The sequence below is a fragment of the Porites lutea genome, chromosome 3 (assembly GCF_958299795.1).
Source record: "Porites lutea chromosome 3, jaPorLute2.1, whole genome shotgun sequence".
Classification (NCBI taxonomy): Eukaryota; Metazoa; Cnidaria; class Anthozoa; order Scleractinia; family Poritidae; genus Porites; species Porites lutea.
Window position 1 is genome coordinate 2,813,991 of NC_133203.1, and position 12,104 is coordinate 2,826,094.

General features: G+C 41.9%; 2 protein-coding genes across 2 annotated transcripts; one reads left to right on the top strand and one right to left on the bottom strand.

Annotated features, from left to right (window-relative positions):
* The first annotated feature begins 1,459 nt into the window (after positions 1-1,459).
* LOC140930065 (uncharacterized) lies at positions 1,460-4,384 on the top strand. The gene is made up of 2 exons (XM_073379721.1): positions 1,460-1,834; positions 3,592-4,384. Exons 1-2 carry the CDS (start codon positions 1,460-1,462, stop codon positions 4,351-4,353), a joined length of 1,137 nt encoding a protein of 378 aa, XP_073235822.1. The 3' UTR covers positions 4,354-4,384.
* A 1,142-nt stretch (positions 4,385-5,526) lies between these two features.
* Positions 5,527-10,181, bottom strand: LOC140930066 (uncharacterized). The gene has a single exon (XM_073379722.1). It carries the CDS (start codon positions 9,682-9,684, stop codon positions 5,527-5,529), a length of 4,158 nt encoding a protein of 1,385 aa, XP_073235823.1. The 5' UTR covers positions 9,685-10,181.
* Between the last annotated feature and the right edge of the window lie 1,923 nt (positions 10,182-12,104).

Genomic DNA, 12,104 nt, shown 5'->3' on the forward strand with positions numbered 1-12,104 from the left:
TTAAAGATAACCGGAACCTCCGTGAATACATCATCGATTTTATTGTAACAATTACAGATGTCTTTTCAAACAGAGCAACTTCAAAACACTCGGAGAACGTGACACCACAAAAATATTGTTTTCAAAACGTAACGGCATTAGCAGAGATTCCCAGTGAACGGATCGCAACAGTATTTTTCGAAACAAATATAAAAAAGAAAAAGAAAAGCCTTCTTCCAAATAACCGGTTAGTATACGTACTGTGCTTTCCAGTTTCCAGGACGTACTAAAAGTGTCGGAAATGGGAATTTTGCTACGCGTGTTTTATTTGTAACGAAAAAACAAATCTTTTACTAATAAATGCCGAAAAATATAACTAGCGGAGGGTCTCCTACAAGAAAATCACCAATTAAAAAAGATTCTAAAACAGACATATAGCGTTTATTAGCTTGTAAACCCCTTAATTTTCCAGTTTTTGCGCAAGTGATTTCATAACAGCTTGGTGTCTAACTCACAGGATCACGGGCGTGCCACCACCTAGTGTTTCTAGTGTTTCTGTTGCATGATAAAACTCGCACTTAGGAGTTTAGAATACCACAGCATTACAATAAATTCGCTTACTCAAGCTAAAATATATTAACCGTTAAATTTCCACTTGGTGCGCAAGTGATTTCATAATGCCGTGGTGTCTGACTCACAGAATCACGGGAGTGTCACCTAGTGTTTCTGTTACTTTAAAAACTGCACTTGGGAGTTTACATCACCATGGCATTACAATAACACTCGCTTACTCGAGCTGAAACAAATCAGACATATTAACCATTAATTTTCTTCGCCACCTAGTGTTTCTGTTGCTTTGAAAAATCACACTCAAGAGTTTAGAACACCATGGCATCACAATAACACTTGCTTACTCAAGCTAAGACATATTAACCTTTAAATTTCCACTTGGTGCGCAAGCGATTTCATAATGCTGTGGTGTCTGACTCACAGAATCACGGGCGTGCCACCTAGTGTTTCTGTTAAATTAAAAATTGCACTTAGGAGTTTACATCACCATGGCATTACAATAACACTCGCTTACTCGAGCTAAAACATATCAGGCATATTAACTATTAATTTTCTTCTGTGCACAAGTGATTTCATAATACCGTGGTGTCTAATTCACAGAATCACGGACGCCCCACCTAATGTTTCTGTTGCTTTAAAAACCGCACTTAGGAGTTTAGAACACCATGGCATTACAATAACACTTGCTTACTCGAGCTAAAACATATCAGACATATTTACCCTTAATTTTCTTCTGTGCGCAAGTGATTTCATTTTCCTGCAAATTTCCTTGGTTACACTAATCGGATAGGTAAATATGTGGCGCGATATTGCTTTGTTTTTCAGAGGTTTTTTGTTTCATTCAGTGTTAATGCGACTGAGCTCTACAATATTACCCGTTTTTCTGGTCTCAACAACCCAATGACTGGCAATGATTTATAACAAGAGACGAGTCATAATTGTTGCCCTTATCTTCGCTTCAGCTTGGGCATGGATGGTTTTTGTGTATTTCACTATCACTTTCCATAATCAGGAACGCCCGTCAGAGCTACCAAATGCGCCTACCTGGGCAAATACTACCCCTATAGGCCTTATGGCCCCAGTAAAAAATCAAACAGAAATCAACGACACAGACGACTCAGATATAAACGAAACTTTCCATCAACTGATTGATTTTAAAGACTTGAGAAGAAATAAGAGAGCAGTATTGCTATTGATCATCGTTACCACTGCACCAGCAAGATTTGAAAGAAGACAGGCAATAAGAGAAACATGGTGGAAACATTGTTTTGGCAATCAGACTCAGGTAGGCAGGCAAGATAGGTTCTTTGTCGCCAGTTATTTCACGATCTCACGATGACGTTTCTTTCAGTAATATCTAATCATTTCGGTCTTCTTTAACAAATTAGCCAATAATTTTTAAACCGCTCGATAGATTTTTTTTAAAAAAATTTAAGATTCTTGGATTAATGTTCCTTTAATATGACCTTTTACTTTCAGGATTATTGATATATTGTAAGGCAGTAAAATAAGGGCTACAATTCGTTTCTTTTTTGTTCCGGAAAAGCTCGATGTGGGATTTTTATTCTGTGGACATGAAGTGCGGCAAGTAGAGTGCGTAATAGTCAAGTACAAAGCTACCCGTCTAAACACATACGTAACGCAGACGGGTAGTTAAAGTTGCTTCCAGTAGTAGCCGAAGGTTAAATCATTGATATCTCAAGTATTTATAAAGTGCAACGCGACTTCACATCTTAACAACTGCGAAAATCTATGAATTAAATACATACACAGCATACAACAAAGTGAATCTATTTAACCGTGGAGTCCCAGTAACTGCGACAATATTCCGAGAAACGTAACGCCTCAATACACCACAAATAGGATTTCTCGCTATAATATTTTCTCATCATACTCGGGGTATTTACTTTATCATACCCATGTATAATAACACGAAAATTAAGGGCCTCGATTCGGGGAAAATTACATCACTGCCATACAGCTAAAACGTAATCAACTTACATGCGTCATTTCAGTCATCACCAAAAATAAACCGCATGCTCATCACGAGACTCATTTGCATACAATGAAAGTCGTCACCATTCTTATCCCCAGTTTCCACGGTCTCTGCTTGGAACGCTTGGGAGCATGGCGTCCTAATTGGTGCCCACACACAAAGAAAAAAAAAAGAAACGCCTGCATTTTTAGAGTCTAGCCGTGCTAAAGCAAGCTCGACTAAAAAGTTCCTCAATGAATTATTGGCGAAGGTGTCTTGGTTATAAATAGAGAAAACAGAATTTAATTTCGTGAATCTCAGTGCTTTTCCAGAAAACGTTCAGTTTCGTGATTTCATCATTTTTACCTCACCAATGTATGGAATGTGTGAAATTAAAATCGTCAATACGAATAGCAATATTTCAAAGAGCTACACAACGGAAAGAATACTATTGACCGACAACATACAGAGCGGGGGCAGCTATAGTGCCAACTGTTGCTGGTAATACATGTGCTCTAGAGAACTGTTTCTTTCAAATTTCGTCTCATTGTCGTGCATATGTACGCATAATTTATGAAAAGACAAAGGTTCAAGTTCTTCCAAGACCTCTATTGGGAAAACAAAACACACTAGCGAAAGCGGTCTATAAACGGGCCCGAAAAGCTGTTGTCATTTACATTAAAGCTCGAAGTTTCAGTAGGTTTACAGATAATATGAAAAAACTATCAGTTTATAATCTGAATATTTGATTTCGGGCCCGTAAAGTTACCGGGACTTTCGAGAAACGGGCCCCAGCAGCATAGCCCTTTGGAGTTCTCGGCTCGGTCAATCCTGGGCCGGTTTGTTCAAAGCAGGGTTAAGATAATCCAGGGTTAGTGCGAGGTATAAGTAATGGTAGAATAGAAAGTCTAGGGACTGGGCTGGGGCCCCAGGGCTTTTTTCTTGGATTCTGGGAGGGTCCCATCCCAGATTTACACAAGGATGGCCCTGAAGATGGCTCACACGACACCCAGGACATTAGGGCAGTTCTGACCTCGTGTGTGTAACTTGAATTTTTCTTTCTTCAGGTTGAATGTGTCTTCATGACTGATGGATTTATAACAGACGGAATTCAACGTAACCTTATTTTAAACGAAAAGGATAAATACAAGGATATTAAGCTCCAGCCTCTTAAAGGAGGCCGTGGGCAGTTTGGATTCCGTTTCCTTAACCAAATCAAATGGGCAGCGGCGAAATTTAACTTTCAGTACCTACTTAGAATCGATGATGACTACTTCTTGTGTTCAAAAAGGCTTCTTTCTGAGCTTCCATTGAGACCAAAACAAAATCTAGTCTGGGGATTTTTCCACTGTCAAGTAGGAATCACATGGCTGGATGAAGCATTTATGATATTCTCTGAAGATATTATTCAGAAGTTCTTGGCGCAGAACGAAAGCTCGATGTTGTGTCATCCACATGCGGACCAACAAGTCATGTTGTGGCTGAGCAGTATTCTAAACAAAACATACTTCCACGATACCAGGTTACATCATCAGCCTCCAGCGTCACATGTTCCTCGATTTAGTAACATCTCGAATGTTTGTGACTCTCATTTAGGCGCGCATGGGGCATACGGTAAGACCATGTATTATCTGGGGCTAAGAGCTAATGACAACGCTAAAGACGTTTCAGCTATTCCTGATTTTGCAAGATTTTGTAAAACCACAAATTTTGATTACCGCGTATTTAATCCTAAGTGGAAATATGAACCCAAGCCCTGCAAAGATAACCCAACGTGGAACTTGGGAGATGAAATGTGGTTTGGTAAGGAAGTTGGTCAAGGAATGTAATCTGCAAATTAATTTTTTAAAAAATATAAACGATAGAGGGCCGTGCTTTACAGGATGTCAAAGAATGGAATTTCTTTGCCCTGTTTAAATTCAGTGGTAAATTTGATACTGTTGTGACTATTTAAATGCTGCAAGAACCCTGAGCACTGTGGCGTTAACCAGTATGTGAAAGTACCATCAAGGTGCCGAAATTAAACTAAAGTAGAAGGACAGACTTTGCCGTTCATGGCCCCTCTGGTTCTTTTAAATCTAACAAAAGTTTTACCGACAGGTATTCAGCCAGTATTTCGAACAAAGTTTGACGGAAGTTGTGCTTATTTTTTGCATGTTTTTATAGTTGTAGTTCGCTGTGTATTCCAAAATTTTCCAGCCTTTAAAAGCTAATTTTCTCCTTATCCCGTTTTAATTGGGCGAATAGTCAATTTCCAGGTTAAAGGTGAATCCTTTTTCACATAATTTTTTGACTCATTAACATATGCTTATCGTTATCTGATGAAGCTAATAAAATAACATTTAATACTTCTATTGTTTTTGTAAAAAAGAGAAATTTCATTATCTATTCAGCTATAAACCAATGAACAAAAAGTTGACATGAACTTTTCGCCAAAGTAAACTGCAGCTTAAAGGCCTAGTTTATCATGAATCTTGTTGGAAATATACTATCGGTTCGCGTGAGAAACTCGTGCGCCGAATGTGCACTTTTCAAGAGGGCGCTTGAAAATTGCATAGTAGTAAAAAACTTATGTATTTCAGGCTCCGTCCACACGTATCCAGATATTTTTTTATACCGTAATTAGTTCTTTCTGGATACTTCCATTGTGTAATCATTTTTCTACCAACATGAATATAGAATAAGAATTTCTGTTCGCCAGGATAATTGGTCGGTCGAAAGTCCATAAAAACCACGAGAAGATAAACAAAACATCAACAATTTAATTTCATCTTGCTTGCTGCAAAAATGTGATGAGCTGGCAGAAAAGCAAAAACCTCGTGCTCGCTAAAACAAAACTGCGCATGCACTTGAAATATGTCACAGGACAACCACTAAAATATTCTCCAGAACATCCTCCCCTTTCTTGATATAAAAATATCAACAAAACTTAGGCAAAATAAATTTGTTCTGAAAGATATGAAATGTTCAAAAGCATTTGTCTTAATAATGTCACTTAAAGTTCAACATTGCTCTAATGGGCAAAGTTTCACAATTGGTCTCCGTAGCACAGTCTTTCCAACTTGAACATCAACAACACGCACTTTGCTGTCTTTTCCAGGGAACACCCTTACAATCCTTCCTAAAGGCCATTTTCCTCTTGGTGTATCCGGGGACATGACAATGACAACGTCTCCTACTTTTAGGTCAACTTGCTCCTTACGCCACTTTTTCCGTACACTCAGACTGGGAATCCATTCATGCAACCATCTATGCCAAAAATGACGTACAAGTTCCTGGACGCGACGCCATCTCTTTCTTGGATTGAATACTTCAGTGTCAACACTATCGGGTGCAAATTTGCCTCCTAACTGACCATGTAGAAAATGATTAGGAGTCAAAGGGGTCCGGTCAGTTGGGCTGCTTGACTGGTAAGTTAGTGGCCTGGAGTTAATTAACCCTTCTGCTCCTACAACTGCACTTAAAAGTTCCTCATCGGTGATGTCTGCAGAGCTAAGGATGGCATAAATAGCTTTCTTTGCAGCTTTGATCATAACTTCATGTACACCACTGAAGTGTAGGGCAAGAGGGGGGTTAAAATGCCACTTGATTCCATAGCTTGTCGTAGCATCCTGAATCTTCTTGTGGTCCAAGGCTTCCAATTCTTTTAGCTCGTTGCTTCCACCAACGAAATTAGTGCCATTGTCACATACAACGTCTTTGGGCTGGCCACGTCGGGACACCATACGGAAGAATGCATTTAGAAATGAGTCGGTGTCCAGGCTGAAAGCTACTTCGAGATGAACAGCTCGTGTTGCAAGACAGGTGAATAGGCAAAGGTATCTCTTCTGACGCGCCTTTCCTCTTCCTTGCTTAGTAATGAATGGACCACCAAAGTCGACAGAAGTTTGGCTGAAAGCTCGCAACGACAACGGGGTTCTCAGTTCTGGTAACGGAGCCATAATCTGTTTGGCTGGGCTAGCCTTTCTTCTTCTACACTGCATGCATTCTTTCTCCCACTCTTTAATCACCTCTCTTGCTGAAATTATCCAATAGTGGGTTGAAAGTTCTGATAACACTTGATTGGTTCCCCCATGATGGCTCTGCTCATGCTGATGCTTGACTATGAGTCTTGTCACCCAGTGATTGCGCGGGAGTATGATCGGATAACGACTCTCCCATGGTAAGAATTCTGCATAGCGAAGTCGTCCATCACATCGGAGAATTCCATCTTCGTCGATAATAGGTTTCAGGGGCTGCAATTTACTTCCACTTGGCAGTTCTTTTCCAGTTTGTACTGGTCGCACTTCTTCTTTAAATACTTCCTGCTGAGCTTGCCGGATAATTCTTATTCCCGCGGAGGAAACTTCATCAGGTTGTATTGTGTCTTGTCTACGAACCGCAACTGGCGAACGGCAGTTCTCTAGGAAACGGTTTACCCAAGCTGCGATTCTTGAGAGTTTAGCCCAACTTGAGTATCTTTGTGGGTTCAGCCGGTCTTCGTTGGGAAGTGAAAGGAATGATTGTTCTTTTATTTGTTCTTTTGCCTGGCATATTTGCCGGAGTTCAACATCGGCTTCTTTCTCTCTTTCAGTTCTTGTTGGCGGCCACTGGGTGTGGTCGTACTTAAGGAACAACGGTCCTTCCCACCATCTTTCTTCCTCACTGAGAGCTGATACACTAAGGCCTCTTGTTAGCAGATCAGCTGGATTCTGTTTTGTTGGAACATGCCTCCACTGTTCTGGATTCGTCAAGGCTTGGATTTCCCCTACACGATTTGCCACAAATGGTTTGAACTTCCTGCTCTGTCCCCGAATCCAGTACAATACATCCATGCTGTCAGACCAAAAGGTCCACTCTTCTTTCTTAATGCCAAGTGCCTGGCCAACGGCTTGATTCAGCTTGAGTCCTACAACAGCAGCCATTAACTCGAGTCGAGGTATGCTGATAGCTTGCAAAGGTGCAACACGTGATCTGGACGCAGCAAGGCGACAGCTAACAGTTCCATCCTCATAGAGGTATCGAGTGTAAGCAACTGCACCATATGCTTCTTGAGAAGCATCCACAAAGGTGTGCAAGGCTACTTCCTTTACTGCTCTAGTAGTTCTCAAACATCGGGGAATCTGAATGTTGACTAGTGCTGAGAGTTCTTTGAACCACCTCGAAGCCTTCATTGACAGGTTCTCGTTCACCGGCTCGTCCCAGTCCACGCCGCTTGCCCACATCTCTTGGAGTAGAACCTTAGCTCGTACTGTATATGGGGATAACAAGCCAAGAGGGTCAAACAAGGTTGCTATCTTCTTTAGAAAGCTGCGTTTGGAGTGTTCATGCTTCTCGGCGGGCTGATTAACTTGAAATTTAAATACATCTTCCATAGGGCACCACAGGACTCCCAAGGTTTTGACGGGTGGTAGTTCACCTCGATCAAGATCAACTTCTGAGGCACAGTCTGAAGAGGGAATAAACTGCAGCACTTCAGGCACATTTGACAACCACTTTCTAGCATACATTCCGGCAGACTTCCATAACTGTGACAGCTGACTGTACAATTCTACTGCGGTTTTCACATCAGGTACTGAGTCCATGCTATCATCCATGTATGTACTCTTTAACACTGTTTCAGCTGCTAAGGGAAATACAGACTGGTGTCTCCTGGCATGTTCTTGCGCCACGAACTGTGCTTGAAAAGGAGATGAATTCACACCAAATACAACACGGTCAAACTCAAACACATCAGGCTCTCTGTCTGTCTCTAGGTTCCGCCACAAAAAACGGTGATAAGGCTGATCTTCAGGTTTCAACTTGATTTGTAGATACATTTCTTTGATATCGCACATCAAAGCCACAGGGTCACGGCGAAAACGGAGTAGCACTGCAAATAAGTCACTCTGAAGTTTAGGTCCCTGAAGCACAATGTCATTTAAGGACAAGTCATTAAATTTTGCAGAGGCATCAAAGACTATACGGGTCTTGGTTGTTGATTTATCTGGCCTCAACACAGGGAAATGGGGCAAGTACCAGACTTGATCAGGCTTAACTTCGTCACGAGAAACTCTATGAATGTATCCTTTGTCTTGATAGGACTCAACCACTGCTTTGTAAGCTTCACCAAGTTCCGGGGACCGCTTCAATTTCTTCTCAGTGCAGTGCAGACGATGCAAAGCCATGCTGAAGTTGTCAGATAATAAAGGTCTGTCTTTTTTCCACGGCATCCCAACTGAGTAGTGACCGTCAGCGAATGTTAAGGACCTTGAAACTGTGTCTCTTGCGAACTTCTCTTCTGGACTGACAATCAGAGTTTCCTTAGGTTCTTCTACGTCCCAGTAGCGGCGAACAAGACTATTCAGCTCGTGTGAATCATTCAGAAAAAAGGTGAAGCTTGTCTGAGTTCTTTCTACCGGCACCTCAGGATTACCAATGCAAGTCCACCCAAGCGGAGTGAGTCTAGCTATGGGTTCTCCAGGCTCTCCTCTCACATCTCTCAATGAGTACAGCAAGTCAGCTTGGTCCACACCAATTAGTAGGTCTACTATAGGTCTGGGTCCCACTTGAGGGAATTTTATGCCCTTTAGGTGCTTCCATTTGTGCTTGTATTTGCTCCAGTCCACCACTTGCATGTTTCCTGTGACTCTTTCAGCTGTATAGGCAGACGCTAGTTTAGACACTTTTCCTTCACAACTGCTGATCATGAATTCTACAACTGTGGTGTCCAAAATTTGCTGGTTATCATTCAGTACATTAACTGTAAGTTCGTGTGGTCTGCCTTCGAGACCCAGTTCAGCCGCAATGTCACTGTTTAAGTACGTCTTACTGCTGGCATCATCAAGTAGAGCGTTCACCTTCAGTCTTCGTTTACCATTGGTCACATAGACAGGAACAGTTCTTAAGGCTACAAACTCTGACGGGGGTACAGTTCCTTTTCCAGTAGTAGCTGTATGGGTTCTCTCACTTGACTCCCCTTCAATGGTGGCATTGGCTCCGACTGCATTTGATCCATCTGCTGCTTCGGCTTTCTCTTCTTTCTTTGGGTCCTCGTGAAGCAAACGATGGTGATGAGAGCGACACCCTTTAATCCCACAGACCCTACTCCTGAGACATGCTTCTCCTCTGTGGCCGTCACTGAGACATCTAAAACACAGTTTCTGCTCTTTAGCAATGTTCCACCTTTCATTTACTGTCATCCTCTTAAACTTCTCACAGGTCCAAAGGTTGTGGGACTCCTTGCATACTTTACACTTTCTTGAATGTTTCTTCTTAGGGTCAAAATCTTCTTTGGCAAACAGCGCTCTCTCCTTCTTGGATCCACTTAGAACACCTGCTATTGTCTCAGAAGCTGTGGTTAAAAACTCAGACTCTCGATCAATAAATTCCCTTAGTGTCTTTACACCCTCGGTTCTATGATTGTCACAGACCCACTGCTTGTACTTGGCCAGAAGATTCTTGTTAAACTTGCGTTGCAGTGAGATGTAAAGAGAGCCACTACCAAGCTCTGCTTCCTGATTAGCATCTGTAAGGTTCACTACTACTGCATCCAGTAGCTCAGCAAAAAGCTCAAGATCCTTTTCATTCCCCTCTCTTATCTGCTTAAAGGCATCCAGTTCTTCAAGTCGTAATGTAAGTGCCCTGCGTTTTCCGCCATACTTCCGTTCGAGTCGAGACTTGGCTGCTTCATAGGCTGCCGCAGAGTATCCCAGATTTTCAATAACTTTAAGGGCTTCTCCTTGCAAGCACTCATGCAACCGTAACAATTTGTATTGTGGTGAGGCTATTGCCTGGTCAACGCATGAATAGAAGGCTGCTTTCCAAGCTTCATAATTTTTCTTGTTGCCTGCAAATCTGGGAATACTCACTCGTTTCAGAGCTGCCATGGAGTCGATACTGATCTGGTCATAACTAGAACTAAATGGCTGACCAGAAATAGGCGTCGAAAACTGTACTTGGCTACCACATGACGAAGGCTGGAAAGGAGTATAACCTTGGGCTGCCGGTGCATGTAACTGATTCGAAGAAAACGCTGAAGGACGTATTTTAGAAGACCCAACAAGTGTGGTCTGGGTTGAGTTCACACGGGAATTCAATGGCGGCTGCTGAAGGGGTTGGTCCCCCACTGGAGGCAAACAAGACATTGAAGACTGGGAAACAATTGGAGTCGATGAATGAACAAAACTACTCGAGGGATAAAAACCAGCTGCACCACTAAAGTTAACAGAGGTTGATGTGTTTAAATCGGCGACGGATGAAGTACACTGCTGGAATGGTGTTGTCAACTGAATTCTCGGATCACTATTTTGTTCCTGTTCTTCTGATCTCTTCACACTAGCATTTACATTGTCCTGAACTCTAGCTGACTCACCTCCCTGAAATGGTTCCTTTCGTTGCTGTTCTGTAGACAACGATTGCTGCTCAAGTTGTTTCTTGCGTTCGGCGAACGTTTTCTCCAGGTCATGTAACACTTTCGTGATCTCTTGTTCTAGCATTTTAATTTCTTGTTCCAGTCGTTCGGATTGTTCTTTAATGGGAGACTGTCCCGTCGGTGTTGTTCTGGAAACGCTCAAGGCACCGCTCTGACTGGGGCTGCTATTCAAACATCCTCTAACAATCCGTTCGATCTCGTTGAAATCTTCCTCCACAGCTTCTAGTTCAAGCGCTACGGCGGTAAGTCTCGATGAGTCGCCAACAGTCTCATAATGTGCTTCTAAACTCTCGACTGCACGAACTACATCCTCAAAAGCGGCAGAAAGAAGATCCAAACGTTCCATCACCTGCATTTTCGAATACATTCCTCCCTCTAAAGTCATCATCAATTTTGTTTTGGTTCTTGTATAGGCGCCTTTGTACTTCGCTTTGTCCTTTCTCAATCGTTCGGCCATCTCGTGTTCGTTCAGTGTTCGGTTACAAATCCTGGTAAATTACGTCAAATCCACTTAAAAAGAACCTCGCTCTGCTACCAGATGTTCGCCAGGATAATTGGTCGGTCGAAAGTCCATAAAAACCACGAGAAGATAAACAAAACATCAACAATTTAATTTCATCTTGCTTGCTGCAAAAATGTGATGAGCTGGCAGAAAAGCAAAAACCTCGTGCTCGCTAAAACAAAACTGCGCATGCACTTGAAATATGTCACAGGACAACCACTAAAATATTCTCCAGAACAATTTCCCTTTTATCGATGATAGCACGTAGATTTCCAAAAGGACTGACAGGTACTTGAGTGTACAACACAAAGTCACTTCTCGAATCGAAAGACTTGTATTTCGGATATTCCTGAAAACCCCAGTAAGAAAGAACGCATAAAAGGTTTAGCAGCTATTTGACATTGACATGCATATCAGTTGAATCTAAGGTATTGTGATGTGAAGGAGTCCAGCAAGTAAGATCCAAATATACACGACAGAAGCTAACCAGAAAATTTTCTCTCCTGATAGTCATCCTCGTAGCTTGCAGAGAAATGCTTTGTATTATTGCCATATCGTGAAAGACATTATGAGAAAATAGTGGCCGTTTTTACGCTAGTATAACTAGCAGTAGCCGTTGGCTAGGAAGTGCGGGAAGAAACCGCTTTCATATGAATGCGCACGCCCTTTACATATAGTGTCAACAA